Below are 25,707 nucleotides of genomic sequence, written 5' to 3' on the forward strand. Positions count from 1 at the left end.
AATGATAAAATTCCCGCCGGAGCATGGCGTTTCCACACTCTTTCAACATCTTGAGTGTCAAACCTTCATTACCCCAGTGTCCTTACCCAAAGGTACCAGCCACGAACCAGCTAAGCAAAGCAGACGAGTCGTTCTCTATTCCGACTCGCGAGCTACGTAGCTCTAGAACGCTGAGAATCTGAGAGAAGAGGCTTCCGTGGGTAGATAATCATGTCGCGCCAAGAGACATGCCGTCAAGACTGTGGCATTGTGTACTTGCACTTCGGCGTGCCACCTGAGTGATGCCAAAGTCTTGACTTTATGCATGGCGTTCATTAAATTCCAATTAGAAAAATCGAATTTGTTGGACGTAGTAGATTAGATGGTGCACCATGGCGTCAACGTCCTGGCTGACCCGTATTCTAGGCGTCAAGAATGTACGATAGTATGCGTCCAAACATCTATAATACTTGTAGGCTAAGTCTAGACAGACTTGAACAGCGATGAAGCAGTAATGGTCGCTCTTATGCATGAATCGAGCAGGGACGTCATCCGCGTTTCCCAGATTGTCGGATCCTACGACTTCTGGCAGATGTCTCGATACAAAGAAGCCTCGTCCTATACGTTGCGCGTCTTGAAGGGGTCGAATCCGTTTCATCACTATCTCAGGTACCTGGAAATTGTGTGATGCTTTGTGAATGTAAACCAGCCATCAATTTTCCAATCCAACGTTCTATACCTTGCCGAAAGGTTTCCCTGTTCCTGAGTTCTAACAAGTGGAAGAGAACAAAGACAACGCACTTCGCATGTCTCGAAGTGTGTAGACCATCTTTGGAAAACCAAAATAGAATCGCGGCACCATCTTGAGGAATTGTCGTCCTTCATGTGCTGGAACAATGAGTCAAACCAGGAGCATCAGGCAGCATCGCCAGCTAAAATATCGCAGGAAATCCTCTCGGCTATGGAAGGCCTCGCAGGCATGCCGTTCGTAATGAGAGTCTTTCTCTGTGACTATTCCGACATCAGTCGCCATGACTGTATGCTGCTACTTCGAAAGGGCGTCGGATACGAGATACGCTAAGACCAATGAGGAAAGGCGCCGGCTGCTCTTGTCTCGTATCCAAGCGCCCTTCTGCGTTCGCCTCTTCACATCGATTGTGAGATCACCGCATCAATGAAGATGAAAAACAGACCCCTCAAGAATAGGCTGCTAAAGGTGATACACTGCCGTGGGCAGTCAAGCAGCCGGCAAAGCAGCCCTAACCTAAGTCGTGATGGGCTAAGTGCGTCACTAATGCAGAAGGATCTCACCTGTGCCTCCCAGTTGCGCTGTCAAGACTGGAGACAAGGCTGTCCAAATGAGTCACAACGATGCTGGAAGCACATATAATGCTTCGTCTCCGAGCTCTAGAGGTTTGTCTTCCGGAAACTCAGAAACTTATGCTAGGGTCCTTCATCCCACCATCAATCCTTTACCAAGAAGTCCTGAGGCTGACTGTTCTACAGCGTGATCAGAGCAATCTGCCACAACTCAAACAGCCACTGCTGATTGTCGTACAATCATACAGTCAGGTCAGGTATATCTAAGCTTGCCCAGCCTATGATAAACCCTCATCCGCATTGTCACCTCAGCGCAGTACCTATTCGGTCTTGACTAGTCTTAAGGCTTACTGGTGGACTTACTGCACGCAGCTCTTTCTCGAATCAAATCAAGCTACTTAAATACGCGCGAAGACAAACAAAATGGCGTCAAGCAACTGGAAGGTCTTCCCTGACCTTTCTCAGAAAGAAGTCGAACACGTTCCATTCGGTAAGAGCCGGAAGTTTTTTGCTGTCGATGATTCAGGATCAACATCTGGAGTGCGCATCAAGAAGGAACGCGAGTTCGTTGAACATATACGGAATCATCAATTTTTCAATAACAAAGACGCCATATCCCTGTGGGGATCCCAGTGCGACAAACCGACTACGAACTTTGGAAAAATTGAGTGGAGAGGTCGCCACGGAGGTACCAGCCCGGCCCAAGTTCTGAAGCATTCGGAAGCTTTGACAAAGATCCAGAAGTCGGAAGTTTGGTTTCTCGTTACTGATGGACAGATCCTCGATAGCGGTGTCCACGAGCTTGCGAATCTGGCGCAACAGTACAACATTCTCAACGTGCCGATCGTCTTCCTCATCGTCGGGAATTGTGGACTTACACCTGAGATGACCAATATATCAGTTGGCATTTCCTTTTTCGCTGGAGCGCAAGATACTCTGATATTGTTCAAAGATTGCCAGACGGGAAACATCTATGTCATAGCAACGAAAGGATGTTTTGCCTCCTTGGGCGAGGCGACAGGCGTGCAGGACCTGGCTAGCTGGACCAGTCTACCCAAATTTACGAGCGAGGTTGAGCTCATGAAACATTTTCAGTCCCTCGAAATCAAAATTCCAAAAGCTGAGTCCCGAAGTGGCCTCCCGAGGGGCATAAACCTCGGCCCGGACTGGGAAGAGGCCAATAAAGGCCCAGCATGGGTTGATCTGGACCTTCTTGTCCAAGCCGGTCGCCTCCCAGACAAGGACGTATTTGAGCTGCTGTCAGAAGAAGCGTTCAATAATCTCGCTGTTGCCTACAAGATTAGAGGACGTATTCAAGAGATACGGGCATTTATTCAGGCGCAGAAGATTGAGCAGCTAGCACCTAAATTAGAGGATGTTGCAGGCGCAGCATCCATCATCGCGAAACTAGGGCTACCGGAAATGACTAGCGAGGAACGGAAGCTTGTGCAAGAGCAGCTTCGAGAGGCCCATGCGAAGAATCGTGAACACTACCAGAACGCCATCAACAACTTCGCTGGTTCCTTGGAGGCTCAAGCTATTCGAAATCGTAATCAGCTAGTCGATGCTGCTTTGCGAACCCTCACATCCATCGAAGCCGCGAGCTTCAATGCTGAGATCCTTTCGCGTCGGAGCAATCGAGCTCGACGTGCTGAGGTGGTCACAACGGACAGCAGTGTTGCCATCGCACATTTGGATCTGGAAGGACCGGCTTACAGGGGGTATTGTCTAGTATGTTGTGGAGAGGACGAAGTCATGTCCATTTGTCTGAAAGCGTTCGACGCAGAGCATATTGATGACAATACGACCGACTTTGCGCTCAATTTCCCTCTTGCTGCTGGAAGCTCTACCAAGAACGTCAACATGATCTCAAGTCAGAATGTGTGCTTTCAGTGCGCACTTCTTGCGCCGTCGGGAATGTCGATCTTCAAGGAACAGCTCAAGGCAATCATCCCAGCTGTGCACTATGGCGGGCACAACAAGAAGTACATCAATGAACAGCTCTATTTTGCTCTCACCTCGGGCCTGGTGACCGGCGCTGCAGGCGTTGCCCAGCTTTTTATGGCTATCCTCAACGAGGTCCTTCAGACGAAGTCTTGGGCAGGCGCTGGTCTGAACGAATCTGCAATGTCCGCAGACGAACAGACTGAAGCGATCCAGAGGAAGCGCACCTTTGACTGGATGCTTGGCCAGCTTGTGCGACATACGAGAACGCGCGAAACCTTCAATGAGCTTGGGGATTGGGTCAAATTTCCGCAGGCCTTGGATTGGGTTGCAAAAGACTTCCAATCGAATGGCTTGGCAAGTTTTGCTGTCACATATCCTTCTGCTGGATTTTCAAAGCTCCTCTCATTTGGAATGAGAACCTCCGCTTTCACGTCGGATATCGTGCGCCGCATGAGAATTGCGAAAGCCGTCTACTCAATCGCTGCAAAGTATCTCGCGGATATGCAAAATGCTATCCAGAATAGAGATCATTCTCAGCAATGGAAACAGAAGTATCTGGAGGTGATCTACCAAAAGTTCAATGCCACCATGATTCCCAAAGATCTTGGGCTGGATTCGGCCGTCTGCGATGTGAAGACTTTCGGAGATCGCCTCGCTGCATGCCTCGGCGGATATAGGCGACAATGGCGGAATTTGGCAGACGACAAGGATGGATCTACTATTATGCAGAAAATGCAACTTATTCTGTTCTGGCTTGTATACCAGCAAAAGGCACACTGCACAGCCCAGACATTCTTCTACAACATCAGCCAACGAGAGCATCTTGCAACCGCTGTTCTAGACGCATCGCTTGCTGTACCGGAGAATGAACTTCGCAGCATCCTACTATCTATTTTCGCCAAGGAGGCTTCAGAGGCCATTGATGATTCTGCAGCAGCTCTACATCGGACCGTAGTGCCCTTCAGCAATCCTTTTGGTGCCTCTGTCGTACGTTGTGGAGTTGAAGCGTGCCGCGCAACCTTCTGCGATCGGGACATGCAAACCTTCAGCCCGCGCGATATTGACAGAGTACGCCAGGCCCGCGCTAAGCATCTAATCAACGTCTTTGGCCTCCGTGGTCGCTTTGAAAACTCCGAGACCGGTCTTCCAGAGCCCACGGCCACTGGCAAGCCTCCGGCATCCACTCATCTCAATCTTCACATCAGCGTCGCACGGTGTTGGGCTGAACGAGACAAGAAGGATCGACGAGCAGTCGTCGACGACATTAACGAGCGCGAAGTCTTCGTTGCAGCTGTCCGAAGTAAAATTTGCGAACAAGGACGAGGCGACGTGTTCAGCAGCCAAATTGACCAGGACGTGCGGGATGTGCTTCCAAGCTTCTTCAGCGTGCTTGCACTGGCGCTTAGATTGGATGGACAGCCGGATGAAGACATCACGATTTACGAACACAATTTTACGAAGAACAAGATGGAAGAGAAGGTTAGGTGGGAGCTGAGAAGGCCGCACTCACTAGCATGATCAGGGTGGAAGAAGGAGCCGATTTCGCATGTCCAGAGTTCGGATTTACGAATGTCTCACGAACTATTCTCTTAACCATTTTCTTTAACACAGTCCTTCGCCCTCTATCAAGTACGTCTAAAATGACGCTCAGCGGGCTCCACTATGACCATTGGGTGGCTTCGAGGGGTGCGCACGTCGCCTACGCTCAGGTAGCTAAACAATGTTCCAGCCACACTCATTCTGTTTTCATTAAAGTAACGTCTGCGGTTCTAGTCAGCAGATACGCATTGATCACGAACAATACATTCACCAAAGCATTGACCACGCCTGCATGAGATGCCCAATCCCCTGTTATATATACAACTCTTCATTCTACTCCCTATCCATATACTTACTTTTCAATTCTGTCCCTCAACCGACCCCTGCCTCAACCTCTGCCCAGCATGTCTGCGTCAGATATTTCTGAGTCAGATTACTCTGACTTGTGGTTCGACTCGGTGCAAATTTCGGCCAATGTACAGGCTCAAGGCAGGTCTACCCAGCCCATTCCCGTGAAGCAGCCGCCTGCTACACCCCTCACGCCTCTCAAAGCCCCCGAAAGCGGCACTCTCGCAGCTTTACATCCATCCGTTACCGAACAAGATCACTCGAAGGCAATTCGAATGCTTCGCGAGAAGCGTCAAGCCCTTGTCGAACTCATCTGTAAGACACCCAAATGCGTACAACCAAGCGGCCAACTCACATACGAGTGGCGTCGCAAAGTGACAGCAATTGAGGAGAGGGTTGCTTCCTCGGAGGATATCAACGACGATTATATGGAGCGAATGAAGCGGCAGCGGGAGGAGGACAACCCGGAGCCATCGTCTTCGAGGCCTCGGCCCCGGCTCAAAGGGTCAGCTGACTCTGGTGCGTGGTGGGTGGGAGGCCAGTCTACCAAGGGTATGGTGGAAGGCGACATCGAGCAGGCTGCCTTGATGGATGCTGAAGGCGATGTTGAGATGGAGTTGGAGGGTGTGTTGTAAGTCACGGTCTTCGTGAGTTACTCCGACCCCATGGAATCTGTACTGACTGACGCAGTCTTCGCTGGCTAGATGGCTGGATGGAACAGGTCGCCTTGTGGCTTGGAATGTATTGGTAGTGTGTATTACGATTGGACAGGGCGATGGCGAACCAGAGGTCTCTGGATTGACCGTTCAGCCGTGGGCGTCTCGTAACAGTTTCCTACAACAGCATTGTCCGATGGCTCATTCAGTAATTTGAGTGAGAGTTCAAGATTATGTAGGACAGTTTATGAACAGTTCGTGTGTTCCTGTATATCACTTTTGCTACTGTACAAGCTTGGTAACTCTAAACTTGGTGAAAGAGTGGAATATCTGCAGCGGGCCCTTTGACGAACAACGAGAAGCCAAAATACCGACCAGTCTTGCGCTTTTCTGATGGCTGATATGACAAGGATCTAGCCCAACCTTTACTGCGCCTTTCCATGTGTGAGATCATTCCTCATGCCTGCGCAAGGTGAAGGCGTCTCATGTCTTATTTTTAGATGGTTCTCCCACTCCGCACCAGCCTCGTAAACTACTGTCCCACTTCAGACAGCTTCTTTCAGGCCATCGAAATTTGTTTCCCATCCCTTTTGCCCGCCTTGAGGTGGAAAACCATCCTAACCGACTATTTGGTGTCTTGGCGTCGAATGTAGGTCTCAACCGTATGCAATCTTAGATCCTGAGAGCTCTTCTGGAAGCGGTGCAAATTTCTTGCCGTTCTCTGGATATTCCGTGAATCTATCTTGATTATGGAGATGAAGTGTTGACGGCTAAGGTTCATGATGTCGGTTTCAAAAATTGTTCGAGACAGAATGAAGTACGCTGCTTTAGATTACGAATCTCTTTGGATGCATCGAAGGTGTAGAATAATGTCTACTCATCTCGTTCCTACGAACCCTTGTTATATAAATGGAATATCGATGCCCATGCCTTTTGTGCCTGCCCACTCAACCTTGGGATACGCTCTTACGCCTGGTTCATATAACCTCAAAGCAGCTTTTTCAGTTTCTCGACATGCCTTGAATGCATTCCCAACAACATTTAAGACCGATATCTCACGTTTTATTGATCGCACAGATGCATGCGGCACGACCCATAGGGTGGATCAAGATGCACGTGAGATGGCTGCAGCCTAGACTTTATGTAGAACTAGCGCTGTTTCTCCAGAAATTCCAACCAGCACAAGCTCTAGGTATCGCGACACTCACCTCAACACCCCAACCACCACAATGCTGTGCGCAATCTCTGGCGAAGCGCCTCAATCGCCCGTCGCCTCGCGCAAGAGCGGAAACGTCTTCGAACGCCGCCTCATCGAAGCACACATCGCCGAACACCACACCGATCCCGTCACAGGCGAGGACCTCTCCGTCGAAGACCTCATCGAGCTCAAGTCGCCGCGCATAGTGACCCCCCGACCGCCAAACCTCACCTCGATACCCTCTTTGCTGAGCGCGTTTCAAAATGAGTGGGATGCGATTGTGCTTGAGACGTTTACGTTGAAGCAACAGCTTGCGCAAACGAGGCAGGAGCTCAGTACCGCGCTGTACCAGAACGATGCTGCGACGCGTGTGATTGCGCGGTTGACGCGCGAAAGAGACGAGGCGAGGGAGGCGCTGTCGAATGTCACTATTAGTGGTGGAGGCGCTGCCAATGGGGATGCGATGCAGGTAGACAACCAGGCTTTGCCGGCGGACCTGGTAACCAAGGTGGATGAGACCCAACAAGAGTATGTGCACCTCATGGATCTGTGCGCATTTTCAACTAACAATGCGTAGACTGTTCAAGACTCGCCGCAAGCGACCTGTTCCCGACGGCTGGGCAACCGGAGACGATGTGTCTGCCTTCGATGTCACGACTTCGAGCGAACCTCTATACCCAGGCAGCTCAGCCGTATCCATCGACGAGTCCGGCGACCTAGCGCTATTTGGAGGAGCAGATGGTGTTGCTGGTGTATACTCGTTATCGCAGCAAAAGTTGGTACAAACATTGAAGGCCGGATCGCCAGTCACGACCACCACATGGTGGGGTGCGAAAGCCGTGGTTGGTACTTCCGCTGGCACAATCAAGATATTCGAAAATGGAAATGAGATCGCCCAGCTTGGTTCTCATGCCGGAGCAGTCAGTTCAGTGTCTCTCCACCCCAGTGGCGCGATCTTGGCTACCGCCGGTGTCGACAAGCGCTTCATTTTCCACGATCTGTCGACTTTCAAGCCTGTTTCGGAAGTATACACCGAGGCCGAAATTACTGTTAGCGACTTCCACGTGGACGGTCTTCTCTTCTTCACCGGCGGCGCGGACGGCAACATTCGCATTTACGATGTTAAGAATGGATCACCTATGGCCGTAATGGAGGCGGGTGGCCCAGTCAGTGCGCTTTCGTTCTCAGAGAACGGAACTTGGTTCGCCGTGGCGGTCAAGGGCTCGAACAGTGCTTCCGTTTGGGACATCCGGAAGCAGTCGCCCATCAAGATGATTGACGTCGGAAGCCCGATCGACAGTGTCCGCTTCGACTACACGGGTCAGTTCTTGGCGACAGCTGGATCAGGAAGCGTGTCTGTGCAACAATACACAAAATCTTCGAAGAGTTGGTCAGAGCCAGTGCGGAAAGCGGTGCAGGCGAGGGACATTGCATGGGGAGCAAGCGCCACCTCGCTTATTGCTCTTACTCCGGAGGGCGGTTTGAGTGTTTTGAGCGCATCATGAGAAGGCCAGCCTAAGAAAAGAGCCAGAACTTCTACCAGAACGGAGTGAGTGTGCGGGGAAGGTCGAGGGGCGATATTCAGGTTCGCGGAATGGCAGGCTAACAACGCCACTTGTGTATCTGAAGATCACGGTCACGCGAAGATCAGAGTGACCTGGATATGGAATTGGCGGATTTTGAAGGCCAGCTGCCTATTACTCAATGGGGCGGCCATGCGGGATGCAAAATGTAATATAGATCACCCTTTCCATGTACTGTGTAACCAAGATTTTCTCCGGCGCCATCACGTTGCTTTTGCGTGCAGTGAAAGCGAGTCTTGGCATTACTTCCTGTCACGCATTTGGAGAAAGCTGTTTGAGCCAAAGGAAGTAGAAGAGGTCAGTACGCGGTGCACGCAGCAGCAGGTGGAGTACACACGTCTAGGAAGCACGTCAGTTGTGCGCGCCGGACCTAGACGTTGCTAGTTCCGAGAATCGGTTTGCGGTTCTGATCCTGGCCACTGCAACTCAAGCGCCGCCGAGCAGGGCGGCGGAACCTCGCTCCCAGACACCAACGTCCCTTCTCCTCCATTCTTTTCCTCTCCACCTCACCTCTTGCCACTCCACGACACTCGTATTGCGCCAAAACAAGGCATGGACAACGAGCTGCCGTTCGGTTACGCTCGTCGAGACAAGGTCTGTAGACGCCCGAAAGAAGCGCAAGGACTCTTTGCACTTGCGGGAGGTAGCTGACGGAGTGCCACAGCGTTGGTCGGCCCAAATGGACCTGGACGGTTCCGCCTCCCCTACCTGGAGCCAAATCGACCGTTTATCCGCTCCTCGAGACGCCAGCGCGCCACGCACCATCCTCCACCTCCCTCGTACAGACAACATGCCTGCCGAAGCGCCTAGGCGGTTTCAAGGCGACGGCTTTGACTATCGCAGGCCGGTGGTCTCCTCTAACAATGTCATTGACCTCACAGATGAGGATGTGGGGCCGTCAACGACGCCAAGTCAATCGCAGCAGCCGAGCTTTCGGACAGCACGCCCACCACGCTTTGGACGGGAGATTATCGACGTAGAAGAGGAGGCCTCAAGCGGGGCTGCGGATGGCCCAGACTCCCCGGAAATACAATTTGTCTTAGCACGCCGAATCGAGCCTGCACAACAGCGCACACCCTTCGAACTAGACGATGACGACGAAGACGAGGTGGAATTTGTGAGCGAGAACCCGTTACCAGATTCAGATATGCGAAGGAGCATGACCGACGAGGTTGCATACCTGCTTGATGACCCGGCTTATCGGCCCCGGGTCGAACACTTACGAGAACGAGTGCAGCAGATGGCAGGCGATCGCAGGAGGGCCCGGGATGTGCAGATAGCCAGGGTGGAACGGATGTTCGCCGCGGCTCGACGTCAGAGGACTCCCCATCCACTTAGGGGTGTCCGTGTGCACCCGGCGCAAGTGCGGTTGGAAGCTGGACAGAGGAACACGCCTGCCAGACACATTCATGTTGGATTCATTGCGCCGGCCTTGAACTTTGGGGCGGTTGGATTCGACATGGGATTTGAAGGCGGACCTGCTCAGGCGCCGCCACCGCCTCCCCCTACATACAATGCGCCCGCGTTGGCTCCAGAAGGTTTCACACGGAGTCCGCAAGAGGAGGACGTCCTGTTGTGCCCGAACTGTGAGGATGAGTTGTGCGCTGGGGACTCGGATCAGAAACGCCAGGTTTGGCTTGTCAAGGGCTGCGGTCACGTAAGTAGAGTAATATGCCTTGAATTAACAGAGCATACTGACGGTCACAGGTCTACTGCGGCGAGTGCATGATGAATCGCCACATCAAGAAGAGCGCAAAAGGCAAGGAGAAGCAAGCACCAGCCCGCACGAAGCCGTTTAAGGAATGTGTGGTGGAGGGCTGTCAGAAGAAGGTGTCGCCCAAGAATGCTGTGATCCAGGTTTTCCTGTGAGGTTCTGGTTCTGCCAGCCATGACTCGCACGACTTTTATATCCGACATTTTGGTACCTCTCTATATCCTCCGGGCGGGCGCTGTTTTGGTTGGGTTGCATTTCTCAGCGATACCCAAATTATGCATGCATCACATTTTGGGGTGGTTCTTTCTTTGTTCCAGGCGTACTTTCAGATCTATGTTATGGGACGTGTGTGGTGTTGACACCACGAGGACAGCTTAGCTGCCTTCCCGTTCAGGGCGCTTCACTCTCAGGCACGGCAACGGCACAAGCACGAAGCATGACGGAAGTAATACTCGGGTTTCACGACTAATTGAAGGTAGACAGGACGCATGATCATATACATATCTATCTATACATATACCCGACCTCTGTTTCACTCTTGTCATACCCCAACGGTTGTGCCTTCTTCGCTTCCACCTTGCGTCCTCGTCTCATCACTTTTCCATCTCAAAGCCCTAAAACTGAGGCAACCAGCAGAAATGCCGTTCCAGCCTTTCTTTGACGCAAGCACCATGACCTCACCTCCCGGACTTAATCTTAGACTGAGGACTAACGCCACGCCAAGGCCAACCCCTGCTCCGAAAATCTCACGCCGAGGCATCTCAGTGTCAACACGGCAGCTTTGCACACCTTCCCTCCCTCCATTCCTTTCTCCAATCGCTTGAGCAGGAAGCAAAATGCCGCCGAAATCGAACACCGAGCCGTCCGCGGGGGCCCAAATGAAGAGACAATATTTGATCAGTTACAATGCTATCAGCGCGACGCTGTGGTTCGGCGTGCTAGCGCGGGTGGTTATGCATGCGGCAGCTGAGGGCGTGGAGAATGGGAAGGTGTATGAGGAGTTGGAGAGGTATACGAGATTGGTGCAGACTGGGGCGTGTTTGGAGGTTGCGCATTCGCTTCTTGGTACGTCGATTGAGCTTGTAGGAGGTGGGGGGGCATGGAAATCGGGCTGTTCAGTAGTAGATGCTGCTCGAACAGTCTGGGTTGATCTGCACTCTCCGTTTGTTTCATTGGAAAAAGGGCTAATGAATTGGGGTATAGGTATAGTAAGGGCACCGCTCTTCACGACGGCGATGCAGGTTGCAAGTCGCCTGCTGCTGGTTTGGGGAATTGGGCACCAGTTCCCGCAAACGACGAAGTACAGCCCCGCATATAGCTCTATGCTAGTTGCGTGGAGTGTTACGGAGGTGATAAGGTACTCGTACTTTGTCTTCGCGCTCACTGATTCCGTACCCAAATTATGGACTTGGCTTCGGTAAGTTTGCTCTTTCCCTCACACATCAGAAAAATGCTGATAGATGATATAGGTATAATACTTTCCTCGTCCTGTACCCGATCGGTGTCGCAAGCGAAACTTGGTTGGTCTATAAGGCTATTCCGCCGGCGAGCAAAATCGATGAGAAGTTCGGATGGGGTTTGTGGGCTGTTTTGGCGACGTATATTCCTGGCTTCTATACGCTCTTCACGTATATGCTGAAGCAGAGGAGGAGGATTATGAGGGCGGATGCGGGGAAGAAGAAGCAGTAGGCGAAAAGGGAAGTGCTCAGATGGAAGGAGAGCGGAGGATATGCTTGCAGGCTGTGAGAAAGACGCAGAAACGCGATGGCGGGGTGTTGGGAGGCGCGGAGCAAGCAGTCATTCCAGGAAGCTGGGAGTCAACGAGATATGCAGGCGTGCCGCAACACTGCACGGAGCGCTATTCTTATTACATCGCCGAAAGTCTAGAAGCCGGATTGAATAAAGCAACCGGTAGGCGAGATATATCACACGTGAACAATACATCCACGCCACAAGTGTGTAGTGTATCTCGGGCCGACAGAAACATGGACACTTGCGAAAATTGGTGTGTTCATCGTATAGGCACGGGAGGACGGAATATACCAGACATTAATTTACACCAATGAATCAATTGTTGATCCATGTACACATGTATCAGTACCACACCACTGCTATATCATGCTACCTAGGTAAAAAAGACCTCCCAGGAACCCGGGTATGGGACCAAAACCTGGCCTACTTACAGGGCAGTAGCCTACTAGTTTTGTTGACATTTATCTGTCAAGCTGCTCTCTCACGCCTTCGATTGAGAATGTTGACGTCTTCTTTCAAGAGCGTATCATAGATAGTTCCGAGAAACACGCGAACCAATTCGCATCACATGGGGCTGAGCTGCTAGGATTGAACTATACGAAGGACGAGGATATGACACACATGAACATGTTTTCTAGCTACAAAGCGCGGCTCTCCGAAAAGTTCACGATGCTCCCGCGGATGTCACCCCGGAGAGTGGATGTTCGCGTCTTGGCATCTCATCCTACAGTTGCTCGGCCCGACATCGCACCACTCCCGTCTACGAAGGATGTAGAACCCGCACCGTTTCTCCGCGTCAACAGTAGCCTCGCAAGCGATCGACAGGGCTCTGGTCGTTGTTTCCTTGCCAATTTGCGGGGAAAACGTACCTCTCCGGCAGGTGCAATTCCCTACCGCAAATGGCGCTCGCGCCTGCTGCATGCTAGACGAGCAATTGCATCATGCACCAACCACTTACAGCAGTCGCCCTCGGCGCAGGGTAATAGTATAAAGAGCGGCTAAAGGTACAACATTTCATGTACAGCTGTACGCCTCCTCCGACAATCGAGACGCCAACATGAGGTTCTCTACAGTGCCGGTCCTTTTGGGACTAGCTGGTCCCGCCTGCGCGAGTGCCCTTGCGAGACGGCAGGCGGGCTCTTTGCAGAGCTGCCCCGGGTATGAGGCGAGCAATGTGAAGGATGAAGGAGCGAAGCTTACGGCGGATCTGAGCCTTGCTGGAGAAGCCTGCAATGCGTACGGCGAGGATCTGACGAGCCTGAAGTTGGAGGTCGAGTACCAGACTGGTGAGGCACTTTGCGCTCCCAATTGATGTCGCTAACAGATGTATAGAGAACCGCTTGCACGTCAAGATCTACGATGCAGATGAGCAGGTGTACCAGGTGCCTGAGAGCGTGTTCCCGCGACCTGGCAGCGACGATTGCGAGGCTGAAGAGTCGGCGTTGGCTTTCCAGTGGATGGAGAAGCCGTTCTCGTTCAGGGTGGTGAGAAAGAGCACCAATGAAACGCTTTTCGATACTTCGGCAGCCAGCCTGGTTTTCGAGAGTCAGTATCTGCGGCTTAGGACGAGTCTACCAGACGCGCCTCACCTGTATGGCTTGGGGGAACATACGGATCCTTTCCAGCTGAACACTACCAACTACACTAGAACCGTGAGTCCTACGCTGGGCTGCCTGCTCCAATATCTAACCCGCGCAGATGTGGAACCGTGACGCATACGGCGTTCCCGGAGGTACCAACCTATATGGACACCATCCGATCTACTTCGACCACCGTGGCTCTTCTGGCACCCACGGCGTCTTCCTTCTGAGCTCGAACGGCATGGATATCAAGATCGACAACACTGACGGCCAGTTCCTCGAATACAATACCCTTGGTGGTGTTCTGGACTTCTACTTCATCGCTGGCCCGACACCCAAGGACGTGGCCGTACAGTACTCTGAGATCGTCGGAAAGCCCGCCATGCAGCCGTACTGGGGTTTCGGCTTCCATCAGTGCAGGTATGGGTACCAGGATGTGTATGCTGTGGCTGAGGTTGTTGCAAACTACTCGGCAGCAGGCATTCCACTTGAGGTATGCTTTTCCTGGAGTGTATGAAAATATGGAGCTGACTATTGCAGACTATGTGGACTGATATCGACTACATGGAGCTTCGTCGCGTCTTTACCCTGGACCCGGAAAGATTCCCTCTCGAAAAGGTCCGGGAACTCGTCAACTACTTGCACGAACACCAGCAGCATTATGTCGTCATGGTGGATCCTGCGACTTGGCGAGGTGATTATGAGGCGTACAACGAGGGCGTCAGCCGTGATATATTCTCTAAGCTACCCAATGGCACAATCTACGTTGGCGCGGTATGTACAATCGTTCCAATTGGCTGGAATGCACTGACATGACTGACAGGTATGGCCTGGACCTACGGTTTTCCCTGACTGGTTCCATCCCTCAACTCAAGGATACTGGGACGACCAGTTCCTGAAGTTCTTTGACGCTGATACTGGTGTCGACATCGATGCGCTCTGGATTGATATGAACGAGGCAGCGAACTTCTGCCCGTACCCTTGCGCCGACCCTGATGGTAAGCTACGTGTACCATCGTCTCATACGCCGCGCACTAATTGTTGATACAGCATTTGCAAACAAATCAGGAAACCCTCCTAAACCACCACCAGTGCGGAACAACTCTGGTCGCCCGATCCCAGGCTTTCCTGGGGACTTCCAACCCCCGCCAACTTCACAGCGTTTGCTGGTACGCCAGGAGAACGGAACCGACAACTGGCTTGGTCTTCCCGGACGCGATCTCATCAACCCCGAGTACAAGATTCAGAACGCTGCAGGCTCCATCAGTAACTTGACAGCGCCGGCAGATATCTTGAACTACGACGGCACTCACCAATACGACACCCACAATCTCTACGGCAGCATGATGTCAATCGCGTCGCGTCAAGCTCTGCTTGCTCGTAGGCCCGAACGACGCCCGCTTGTCATCACCCGCTCCACAGTAAGTCATAGATCTATCTAAGTTGCAACATCTATCTAACTTTTCGCAGTACGCTGGCGCTGGCTCACACGTGGGCAAGTGGCTCGGAGACAACCTCTCCACATGGCACCACTACAAGAACTCCATCAGTGGTATTCTCCAATTTGCGTCCATCTTCCAGGTTCCCATGGTCGGTGCTGACGTCTGTGGCTTCGGTGACAACACCACCGCGACCCTGTGCTCCCGCTGGGCCTGGCTGGGTGCTTTCTACCCCTTCTTCCGGTATGTACCTGTTATCGTCTCCCTAAAAGACTAGGCTTTTGGGTCTTGTCCAACGCTTATCAATCACAACAGAAACCACAATGGCTTTGACTCCATCGCCCAAGAGTTCTACCTATGGCCGGAAGTGATCGAGGCAAGCAAGAACGCAATCGACACTCGCTACCGCCTCATCGACTACATCTACACAGCTCTCCACAAGCAATCCGAGACCGGCCTTCCGCTCCTCAACCCCCTCTTCTTCCATTACCCAGAGGACCTCAATACCGCCCCCATCGACCTGCAATTCTTCTTCGGCGACGACCTCCTCGTCAGCCCCGTCACCGAGGAAAACAGCACAGACGTGTCCATCTATCTCCCTAAAGATACCTTCTACGACTTCTTCACGCACGAGAAGGTTGAGGGTGCGGGGTCGTTTGTCAACTTGACGGGTGTCGCGTTTACGACGATGCCGCTGCACATCCGCGGTGGGTCGATTATTCCTCTGCGCGCGGAGTCGGCGAATACGACGACTGAGGTGAGGAAGAAGGACTTCGTTCTGCTTGTCGCGGTGAACGCCACGAACCAGGCAAGCGGCGCGCTCTACCTGGATGAGGGTGATGCGGTTGAGCAGCCGGAAACTAGCATGATTAATTTCAGCTATGACAACGGGAAGTTGAGCGTTGAGGGCACATTTGGGTACAAGACCGATCTTGTAATCAAGAGTGTTACGGTTCTCGGTGCCAACGCCAACTCGACCGGCGGTGGGTATCAGACGGAGGAGAGCGCCGCGAGCAAGAGCTTCGACGGGCCGATTAGTCTGAGTGAAGCGTCGAGTCACACTTTGTAAAGGCTGGTGAAAGGCATGGCTAGCGTGATTTAATTTTCTACTGAGCATGCATATCGAATGGAGATATCATGGATATGCAGATATGAATATATGAATATAGTCGCTTGACACCCGGTGTCCACGCGAATCGAATACCCAGATTATGATGACCAAACGATAGCCGCTTGACATGCGAATCCATTGTGAATGTCATGCTTCACTCATAAAGGCTACACTTTGACGTACTCATGATCTGTCTGTTAAGTTTCTGACTGACGCACTCGTCGTAGTCTATTCAATACCACCCTCCGCCACCATAGCACGAGACCTACGCAGATACTCGTTCTGCACGCAATGGCAACTGCAAGGGCTAGGCTTTCATACCACTTCGCCCGCAATAGCAATATCTAGAAAATACCCCCCTTCGACTCGACGCGCCACTCTTCGTGAGTGCTTCCAGGCGCCTCATCGGTGCTTTGCGCAAAGAACACGCCACCTCCCACCGCGCTGGAACAAGAGAATAAGAACACCCAACTAATGTAGTTACCATAGGGAGTGAAGCAACAGTCAGTCTATCTAATCTAGTACACCCATTTCAACAGTTTACTACATACCCTATTGTAGGCTCTACCCTGCCCTAAAAGACGAATTTAATAATATAATATCTAACTAATACCCTACCCTACTGCGTATAGTACATATGTGGGTTGGAACGTAGTTGAATATTAATCTCTTATTGCAGCGGCGTGGGAGGTGGCACGCGCATTGTTTGCGCAAAGGGTGATAATGTCTAGGGGCGAAGCTGAGGAGTGGTGAGGAGGTGGCGATGGGGTTGTCGTGTTGGACATTTGCTGGGAAGGAGGGCTGTCTGAGGGCTGGGGCTGGGGCTGTTTGGTGAGTATGTGGTGGGTATGAGGACGGCGAGGGAGGCAACGAGGACGGGAACGGGAACGAGGACGGTAACGAGGACGTGATATACAACCCTCCTTTGAATCTGACGATCTGCGTCGGTCGGTCAGTCTGTCTGTCTGTCTGAATATTTCCCCCTTACTTTGTAAGTGTGATGTAGAGTTGGTCCAGGCCCATGTCCAGGGGCAACGCAACTTAACTCCAAGAACAAGAGGTGTCTTTGGGGTTCTCTGGGATAGAGATGTGCTTGCTATCGTGGGGTATGCCGGTGGTTGGACGACGGGTTTGTTTGTAGGTAGTGGGTGCGTTTTAGTGTTTTTGAACTTCGTTTTCGGTTTTACATGGAAGGTTATGTAGCGTTATGGAAGGAATGATATGGCGATGATGATGGTTAGGTTTTTAGTCCGGTACGTGCAGTGGGAGGATTTGAATTTGGGGGGCGGAGGTTGGATTTGGAGGTTGGATTTGGAGGCGGAGGCGGAGGTGTTACTAGGGGGCAGGGGGAAGAGGTGCGTTTAATATATGTAGGGAATGTTTGGAAATGGGGTCCGGTGTATGGAGGTTATATGGTGCTGATAATGAGGATATTAGAATACCACTATGGTCTAAGGCCGTGGGACATGTCTTTGTTTTGCGGAGAGCACCGATAGCACATTTGTGAGAGTCTAAGCTGCGCGTCCCTTTGCAAAGGTACCAGGCTCATCGTTAGCCGCGGCATAGGTCTACACCTGCTCCATAAGCCACATGCATCCACGCAGCGAACCCTCTCAGAGCACACGTCACCACCACCAACCCCCATCAAAGACACTTATGCAGAGAGAAAAAATAACTGGTATCATTATTTAATAGGGCCGTAAGTCATCACTTTCTCTCTCTCTCTCTTACACCCCCTTATTTATTTCATCCCCTTCTCAACCCTACAAAACCAACAGCGCAAAAACCCCCGCCCACAACGGGCCTCGCCCTAAAGTTAATCCCAGGAACCTGCTCCCCACTACCCGTCATATACAAATCGCTAAACGGGTTCGGACTAGGCGTCTCGTTGACCCACCGCGCATACTTAGAAATGAACATGTCCCTCGTCTCGTCCGACGCGATCGCCGCGCAGAAAATCTCCCAGTCGCCTTTCGTCCAGCCCTCGTTGCGCGTGTCGAGATCCACGCCGTAGGTATTTGCGATGGTGAGGTAGAAGGCTGATTGATCGTCGTAGATGTGCTGCGGGACGAGGTTCGTACCGACCAACTTGTCGTTGTACAGATTATACAGGAGGCCGTGGGTAGAGACATTGTTGTAGGTGAGGATAGAGTGAGGCAGGGTGGCGTTGCTGTTTACGCCGAGGGTTTCCCATTTCGCGATGTAGTCTTTTGCGATGGAGGTGTAGTTTTCGGCGTCGGCGGACTCGCCGGTGAGGTTTGCGATTTCGGCAAAGGCAGCGATGCCGATGATGCCTTTGAGGCCGAGGTTGGTTTGGTTGGCGAGGTGGCCGGCGAAGTCGTCGGTGGAGAGTTGCTCCGAGGGGTAGAGGCTGTCTTCGACGAGGTATTCAACCCATTGCTTGAGGATGGGGTAGTGTTGCTTTAGGTAGTCGTTGTCGGAAGCGGTTTGAGCGTATTTCAACACTGTTTCGATGGTTAGCATACTAGTCAAATCACTGATTACTGGGTATGAGTGCTCACCCATGATGATGTTGTTACCGCACTCTTCAACGGGCATATGCTCGTCGCCACCATCCGCGTGGCCTGTCGCATTGGGGTAGTGGGTGCCAAGGTCGTGGATAGCCCACTTGTTCGGGTAATGGCCGCTCTCCTGGTTCTCGAAATGCGGGTCGAGCAACAGCTTGACAAGGTCGGGGTTGGCGTAGTACAGGAAGGGCGTAGCCGGGTAGATCACATCGATCGTCTGAGTGTTGCCGTTGGAGGAGATCTCCTTGAGAAACAGGAAATGCCTCTCCTCGGTACCGACCAGTTGAGTAGCTCCCAGAGTTTGACGCGCAGCAAGCGTTGTGAGAATGGCGTAGTCGTCACCCGCAGCGGCCTTGGAGTCCTTGTCAACCTGGTCGTCGAATGAAGAGGTGAGCTCATTCGATTGGTCGAAGTCCGTGTGGAAGAACGACATGGCAGCGACATCATCGCTGAAGTAGCTCTTCCAGAGGGACGGTAGGATCTCGTCGCCGTCCTTGCCGAGGAACTGGATCGCTTCCTCCTGGTAAAGACCGATCGAGAACAGGGTAGAGGTTGCTTGCGCGCCACCTACCGTACCAAGGTCGCTGGCGTACCCGAATACGGGCCAGTCTGAGTTAATCGCGCGGTAGTTGGTGTCCTTGGTGTTGGCGAGCTTTCCGTTCGAAGCGAAAGCACCTCGCACGGTCTTGTCCGAGCCGGACTGGTAGGTCAAGCCATCCTTGGTATCAGTGGTGTAGTACTGCGGACTTTTAGCTCGCGAATACCCGGCTCTGGCTTAATCTACTTACTGTGTTGCCCCATTCAGCCCGATCATTGACCTCGTTGAAAGGCTGCTGATCCTGCTTCCAGAGTTTGTGGTATGAGAGATCGTCCGTCGTGTTGTAGTCCCACTGTGCTACAGCGTTGAGGTCACCCCGAGATCCACTCTACTCCTAATTAGTACATGTTTTGAACACAGTCCTACACCGACCACCAAGTCCCGGACAGTCGGCGGCGCGTGGCGCGTCCTATAGTAGCCTACTGTACGAAACCTGGTAGTCGGATTACTTTGCGGTGACCACATACCAGCTGAGATGTCAGTGTACAGCTGCACATCATGATCAGAGCCGTCCTTGGTCGCGACTTCGACGTTCAAATACGAGGCGATCAAAGACTGGCGCTGGAAATCCTTCGGAGTGAGTGGCGAGACGAAGCTTGCCTTGATTGTCACCTTGGCGTCGACGTCGATGGTGAAGATGCTCTTGGAGCTGGTGTACTCGTAGGCGGTCTGGTTTGCAAGCTCGGTAGTATTAAGGTCTGGCGCTCCAAGCCAGGTGAATGTTTTGCCATCAACGCGGATCATTCCAGTCCATGCTACAACCTGACCACTACACAGGTATTAGATTGACGCTCAACAGCAGGAGGCGCGATCAACGTACGTGTAGAAAGTTGGCCATTGACCGGGAAGATAACCCCCCGTTACCACCGTTCTTTCCGGCAGGAAACCAAGTGCTGAGGTAGGGACTCTTGACAGCCAAAGGAAGAGACGGAGGGCGCGCCGGGGTAAAGGTTGACTGGCCGGCGGCGAGGCTGGCGAGCGCGCCGAAGATGCTGAACAATGCGAAATGCATACTCCCTAAAGATGGACTACAACCCCGGAGCAGGTGTTGAAAAGCGGATGGACGTCTCCTCCACAGACCGGGAGAGATTAATTATATAGAGGGCAGTATAGCGCGTGGAGACTGCTTGCCTAACTGACTAGGGTTTGCGGAAGGAAGGTAGTAGGTGGACCCACCTGACTTATTCTTGGAAAGAGTGACGATTATGGACGTGACGGTGAAATTGGACTAGTCGCAAGCTGCAGTGGCATTCAGAACGCGTAGAGACGCTTGCGACCCAGGGTACAACAGTGTGAACGATTCTTAACCGTCGGATCGACTGCCTCCAAGAGCAATGCAGCCTTTCACCAAGGCTGTAGCACTATGGCGTAGAGCGGTATAGCAGTACCTGCCTATGGTGGCGGCATGGCGTGAACCTTTAACCTAACATCGAGGGTCCTGGTATAAGCGCTACCGGCATTAGGAAACAGGTATGCTGCACGCCAACGGCTTTTAAGCACGAAACCGGGGTGCAAAGTTCGATGACATGCCTTATTCGTGCATGCAGTATGCAGCACTTCGGGATCGTGAGCGCCACATGAGCAGCACGTCGACCTCACCTTAACCTCCAAAATCGCGTAGATACTCGCAACACGCAGTCCCATAATTAGCAGAAGACGTCAGGATACCGTACAAGAGTCATGCTTTGAAACAAGCAAATCTCGGAAACTCCTGCTGGGGGCCAAACGGCGGTACATAGCCGCTCGATCTGCAGCGCCTAGTCTAGCAAGGCTAGTGCAAGGTCCCAGGCAGATCAAAATTCAGGACCTCCTTTGACACAGCCTCGTATGCTCTCGCTGCTCGGAAAGTATGCTCGGAAAGTACTGCGCTTCGGGCTGCTCTCGTAATCAACTTCGGAGCAGCGCGAGGCGACTGCTGTATTCCCAGAAACCGCAGCATATCCTCCTGCTAGTGGCGAAGGATCAGCAGGTGATGTGCGGGGGCCGAAGCTGCAGCTACGGTTGGCGGATGCCGATCTCTTCACAATGCTCGGCGCTGAGCTTCACGATCCCCGTGATGGTGTTGAGAAGTTACGGTGAGGAGAGTGGTAGTGCACATGACGGTTTATTTGGCTAGCTCACCAGGTGTGTGGGTTGTGCTGCTGGACACGAACGAGCAAGCTGGGTGTGAGAGCTGTGCGACGCTGGGTGTTGAGCATTGGGTCGTGTAGCCTTAGAATTTGAGCTCAGCTGGTTAGCTATGAGATGAAGCTGGGTTCCTCCCTTTGCCGTTCGTTATGCAGGTTCGTCTACCGCCGCTCTCATAGCATCTTAGAGACCAACTGCAAAGAGAAGGAGCTGTACAAAGCGCGACGACTTCGTCCACCCGTTTCTAGTGGTGGAAACGCCTGCAAGTGAAGACGCAACCGGTCCATGTTGCATTGCGGAAGCGCGGGGTAGAGCGCAGATGGGGGCGTCCGGGGAAGTTCAACTACAGTGCATTCACACCGAGGTCAGACGCCTGCATGGCCCTACCCCTGCAGCAGATCCTACGCCCGATAGAGACGTCAACCTGCATATGCACGCATCTCGTGAGCTGCATATAAGGTAGACTAGTGATATATTGATTTCTGGAGTAACATCGCTCTGAACGCGCCTTCCTTTTCAAAAATCTTCTTCCACATCCAAGCTTTTGACGCCTGAGAGTGTGTCATGAGGTATGGGCAGTGACATACCACGGTCCGCATTTCGGCGGGCTGTGCTCGGCACGCATCGACCGACCTGGGCTGGTGAGATCTAGGAAGAGGCAGTGTTCCGAGGACAAATCTCATCGAACGATAAACGAGCACGCGAGCGAAGGACGCACTGGACTGAGAAACATCCAATGGACAGCACCGCCACGTGCATGGCGTCGCACAGTTCTAGTTGTACTGCACTTCGCACCGACCACAGGACAAAAAGCAACGCCAGCATCCATAATCGTGATCATATTACTTGCATATACATCGCACGAAGCTTGCTTGAGACAATGATACAGCGAATAACGCAACAAACCGCCATGCACGAGCGACGAACCGGAATTAATTGCAAGATAATAAGCCCATAGACCAGCCTGTGCACAAACCGATGCCGATACTCAACGCCATGAACAAACATCGTACGAGCAACGGAAGATGCGCCATGCTTGGAGACAAGTATCGTATAGACCAGCTGCAGAGAGAGACGGGAGCGGGGTATCCATAAACCAGAAAATGACAGAAAGACTGAGCAGAGCAATGCAAAACAAAACGAAATAAAGGAAAAGACATCCAGCCCGCAGCGAAATGGGTATCTGATACTGATTAAACGACCGCCATGTCGTCATGTGCGTACCTTCCTACTGAAAAGTTCGCCGAAGCGTAGTGTATCTGGGTGGCACAATCCACCATGAGGATTCGAACGTTTCCGCAAGGTTCAGGAGCCTGCAAGCCATGGCCGGTCCACTTCTTCATACAGTTGCGAACAGCCAGCCAACCAGGGGCACTCGAGGATATCGTGGATATTCCAGCGCTTTTCGGGGTCGATGGTCAGACACCCCGTCACCAGGGCAAGTGCCTCTGCGGCGTCACGCTCTTGAAGAGCTTCCGAGTTTCGAAGAAGGTCAAGATCATACTCGGCGTTCTGAATCTTGATGGCTGTTCTGGCATTCAAGCCTTCGTTGAAAGGCAGGTAGCCCGTCAGCAGCGCGTACACGACCACCCCGAAGGCCCACACGTCCGCAGCCGGAGAGAAAATGGGAACATTGCTAGTGAACAGCTCAGGCGCCGCGTACGGCAGGCTGCCGACAATGCAGGTGCTGGTGCCAGAAGGGCCGATATTGTGGTTTTGACCGACAGACTGCGGTTCGGGGCTGTCACGTTGGTCGCTGACGATGAAATCCGCCATGCCAAAGTCACACAGCAGGACATCGCCACCTTCGACATCAGCCCGGGGCCCGGTCATGTCTAGCAGGCAGTTCTCCAACTTGATGTCTCGGTGCACAACTTGTACGTCGTTGTGCAGGTACCGTACTGCCGATGCCAATTGATAGACATAGCGCTTCGCCAGCTTGGCTGCGAGACCGTTCTTCTTGTTCTTGTGCATTTCGCGTACCAGGTCGTAGAGCGTACCGCCCTTGTTCAACTTGGTGATACAGAAGGTCGCAAAGTCGGTCGTGTATACTCGCATGAGAGGAAGAATATAAGCGTGCCGTAAGAACCGCCAAATTTCCACCTCATGATCGAACTGGGTTTGGATTTGGTCGTTCTCTAGCTCGTCTTTGTCGTCAACCTGCTTTCGAACAATCTTGACCGCATTGGTAACTCTTTTGCCATTTTCAAAGCTCATGACCTCCTTGACGACGCTGAATCCACCCCAACCAATTTGCTTTCCTATGATGTACTCGCCGTCGTAGCCGATCCCTTGGCCTTCGTCGTCGGGCTGCGGAGGCTTAAGTGGGCCGTGGGTCTTGTAGCTGGCCAAGAACGATGCAGCTGGTGACATGGATGACAATGAGCGGCCAGTACGGGCTGAAGCGCGGCGGCTTCCTCGTCGCAGAATACTGTCGCCTTCACCCACCTGATAGCTCTTCGAGCGCCCTGGCGGATTGCGCCTTTTCTTCTCGTCCATCTGCGGAAACCCAATTGGGGAACTGGTGTGCAAAGGAGAGAGCATATACTCGGACGGCTCATCTCGAGGCGTGTGCACTTCTTCCAACGGCGATGCCGTCGTCTCTGAAGTCAAAGATGCAACGTTGTCATTGTACTCTTGACCTGCAGCAAGTTCATCGACAGTGGTCTGGAGGAGAGGATACCTTGACGCGTTCTTCGGCTGCTGGGGAAGCCTTTGCTGACGCATCTGCATCTCGAAGTAGTCCTGCTCGTTCGACCCATCACTCTCGAAACTGCGTGGCACCGTTTTCGACTTGGGCAAGGGTACTTCGATCGCATGACGGTTACCGCTGTCGAGAGTAACTTCTTTGTTGAAGGTGATGGACTTGGCTCGTCGTCGAAATTGCTGTTCGATGTCTTCTTCGCTGCTGCTGCTGCTAGTCACAGCAACGGCTGCGTCTTGGTGTGCGTAGGGTCTGTGGCCGTTCGTGCCGTGACCATCGCGGTCTATGGGAATGGCATGAGCGTGTTCGTGGCCGTCGGCCTCTGCAAATTCCGCCGACAGTTGCGATTCAGCAGCGCCATTCTGGGGAGTGTCACGCCTGATGGACGCGAAGGTAGAGGGAGCGGGCTTGGGGGTCGAGGTATCGATTCTGAGCTTCTGGAAACTATGTGAGGATCCCGTCATTGGGGCCATGTAACCGGCAGACAGAGTCACTGTGGGTGCAGACCTCAGGTGTGCGCCGTGTATTAATATGCGGCACCCGTGGGGTGAGGTTGGTGGGTGGGAGGTAATGTGCGAGGGTAATAGAATGTGTCGACCTGTGCGACTAGCGGAGCTGCAAGCGGTACAAGTGTCGCCGCGACGAGCGGCGATGCGCTCGGCGACACGGGCTTCAAGTGACAGGTGAAGCGTGGATGCGGTGAAGCAAAGAGAATAGCAATTAGATGTAGCTCGCGAGCGTTGGAGGCAGAAGGTTAAGGTTCTTTGTCTGGGGCCCGGGCGCAGGACGTTTTTGCTACCTGCAAGCGACGGCCAAGCGACCCCACGCCGGCTTGCGCCGGGGAGGGCGTGAAGGAAACTCTAATGAGACACGTGAGCCATGGACCGCCATGATTCGTTTCTTCACAGTTAGCACAGTGCCTATCGTAGGCAGCCATTGGTAAGCTCGAGTACGAGAGAGGAGTGCGGGCGGCGGCGATATCGTGGTACATGATATTCTGGGGCGCGAGCAGATCATAGACCGAGAGCAGATGGCGCAGAGATAGGCAGTAAGTAACTCGGCGCAGTGGATTCGGTGCCACGCCACTCAACACATTCGATTGTGACGCAGAGACTGCCCGCGGGATGCTCATGCATGTGACAGTGGGGAGCGTCGAGTTGGCTGCGACGATATGCAGGGTAAACGGATCTCGCCTGCCCACCCGCTAGGCAGTGGAGCGAGTAGCGACGAAACACGATGTCTGCGCCGCCAGCAAATGAAGAAGCACCTTGGAAGAAGCCCGGCGGGCGAAGAGCGCCCGAGTAAGCGGGTTGACATGACGTCGCCCGTTGTTGCAGCCGCAGCCTTCTCGTCATGCGGACGGGCTTGGAACTGCTTGGTCGACGGTTCTCTAGCGTCAGGGACGTTGAAGCGCAGCAGAGGGCCAGTTTCGCAGCGCAGGCAGCTCCTCGAGGCGTCGCTGGAGCATCACCAAGGCGCTGTTGAGACCAGGCGAGGCGGCGAGGCTGCCCATGTGCACGGCACGGGCGCGCCTGCTACCCGCTAGATGCCCGAAGCGGCATAGACCCACCTGGTCTGTTGTCT

General features: G+C 52.9%; 8 protein-coding genes across 8 annotated transcripts; 6 read left to right on the plus strand and 2 right to left on the minus strand.

Moving 5' to 3' along the window:
- Nucleotides 1–1,722: 1,722 nt before the first annotated feature.
- On the plus strand, nucleotides 1,723–4,764 carry N0V89_004842 (uncharacterized protein; the record flags this gene model as incomplete). Its single annotated transcript, XM_056213623.1, has 1 exon — nucleotides 1,723–4,764. One exon carries the CDS (start codon nucleotides 1,723–1,725, stop codon nucleotides 4,762–4,764), a length of 3,042 nt encoding a protein of 1,013 aa, XP_056073931.1.
- A 425-nt stretch (nucleotides 4,765–5,189) lies between these two features.
- On the plus strand, nucleotides 5,190–5,768 carry N0V89_004843 (uncharacterized protein; the record flags this gene model as incomplete). The annotated part of the gene is made up of 1 exon (XM_056213624.1): nucleotides 5,190–5,768. The coding sequence occupies one exon, from the start codon at nucleotides 5,190–5,192 to the stop codon at nucleotides 5,766–5,768; it is 579 nt and encodes a 192-aa protein (XP_056073932.1).
- Nucleotides 5,769–7,018: 1,250 nt separating this feature from the next.
- On the plus strand, nucleotides 7,019–8,492 carry N0V89_004844 (uncharacterized protein; the record flags this gene model as incomplete). The annotated part of the gene is made up of 2 exons (XM_056213625.1): nucleotides 7,019–7,515; nucleotides 7,565–8,492. The coding sequence occupies 2 exons, from the start codon at nucleotides 7,019–7,021 to the stop codon at nucleotides 8,490–8,492; spliced, it is 1,425 nt and encodes a 474-aa protein (XP_056073933.1).
- An 868-nt stretch (nucleotides 8,493–9,360) lies between these two features.
- On the plus strand, nucleotides 9,361–10,439 carry N0V89_004845 (uncharacterized protein; the record flags this gene model as incomplete). The annotated part of the gene is made up of 2 exons (XM_056213626.1): nucleotides 9,361–10,227; nucleotides 10,278–10,439. 2 exons carry the CDS (start codon nucleotides 9,361–9,363, stop codon nucleotides 10,437–10,439), a joined length of 1,029 nt encoding a protein of 342 aa, XP_056073934.1.
- A 681-nt stretch (nucleotides 10,440–11,120) lies between these two features.
- On the plus strand, nucleotides 11,121–11,973 carry N0V89_004846 (uncharacterized protein; the record flags this gene model as incomplete). Its single annotated transcript, XM_056213627.1, has 3 exons — nucleotides 11,121–11,349; nucleotides 11,614–11,701; nucleotides 11,754–11,973. The coding sequence occupies 3 exons, from the start codon at nucleotides 11,121–11,123 to the stop codon at nucleotides 11,971–11,973; spliced, it is 537 nt and encodes a 178-aa protein (XP_056073935.1).
- Nucleotides 11,974–13,093: 1,120 nt separating this feature from the next.
- Nucleotides 13,094–16,124, plus strand: N0V89_004847 (uncharacterized protein; the record flags this gene model as incomplete). The annotated part of the gene is made up of 8 exons (XM_056213628.1): nucleotides 13,094–13,322; nucleotides 13,369–13,688; nucleotides 13,735–14,109; nucleotides 14,157–14,390; nucleotides 14,440–14,614; nucleotides 14,667–15,037; nucleotides 15,087–15,298; nucleotides 15,371–16,124. 8 exons carry the CDS (start codon nucleotides 13,094–13,096, stop codon nucleotides 16,122–16,124), a joined length of 2,670 nt encoding a protein of 889 aa, XP_056073936.1.
- Nucleotides 16,125–17,912: 1,788 nt separating this feature from the next.
- Nucleotides 17,913–19,792, minus strand: N0V89_004848 (uncharacterized protein; the record flags this gene model as incomplete). Its single annotated transcript, XM_056213629.1, has 2 exons — nucleotides 17,913–19,440; nucleotides 19,788–19,792. The coding sequence occupies 2 exons, from the start codon at nucleotides 19,790–19,792 to the stop codon at nucleotides 17,913–17,915; spliced, it is 1,533 nt and encodes a 510-aa protein (XP_056073937.1).
- Nucleotides 19,793–22,724: 2,932 nt separating this feature from the next.
- Nucleotides 22,725–24,587, minus strand: N0V89_004849 (uncharacterized protein; the record flags this gene model as incomplete). Its single annotated transcript, XM_056213630.1, has 1 exon — nucleotides 22,725–24,587. The coding sequence occupies one exon, from the start codon at nucleotides 24,585–24,587 to the stop codon at nucleotides 22,725–22,727; it is 1,863 nt and encodes a 620-aa protein (XP_056073938.1).
- Nucleotides 24,588–25,707: the final 1,120 nt, after the last annotated feature.

The sequence above is a fragment of the Didymosphaeria variabile genome, assembly GCF_027946475.1.
Source record: "Didymosphaeria variabile strain IMI 356815 chromosome Unknown scaffold_3, whole genome shotgun sequence".
Taxonomy (NCBI): Eukaryota; Fungi; Ascomycota; class Dothideomycetes; order Pleosporales; family Didymosphaeriaceae; genus Didymosphaeria; species Didymosphaeria variabile.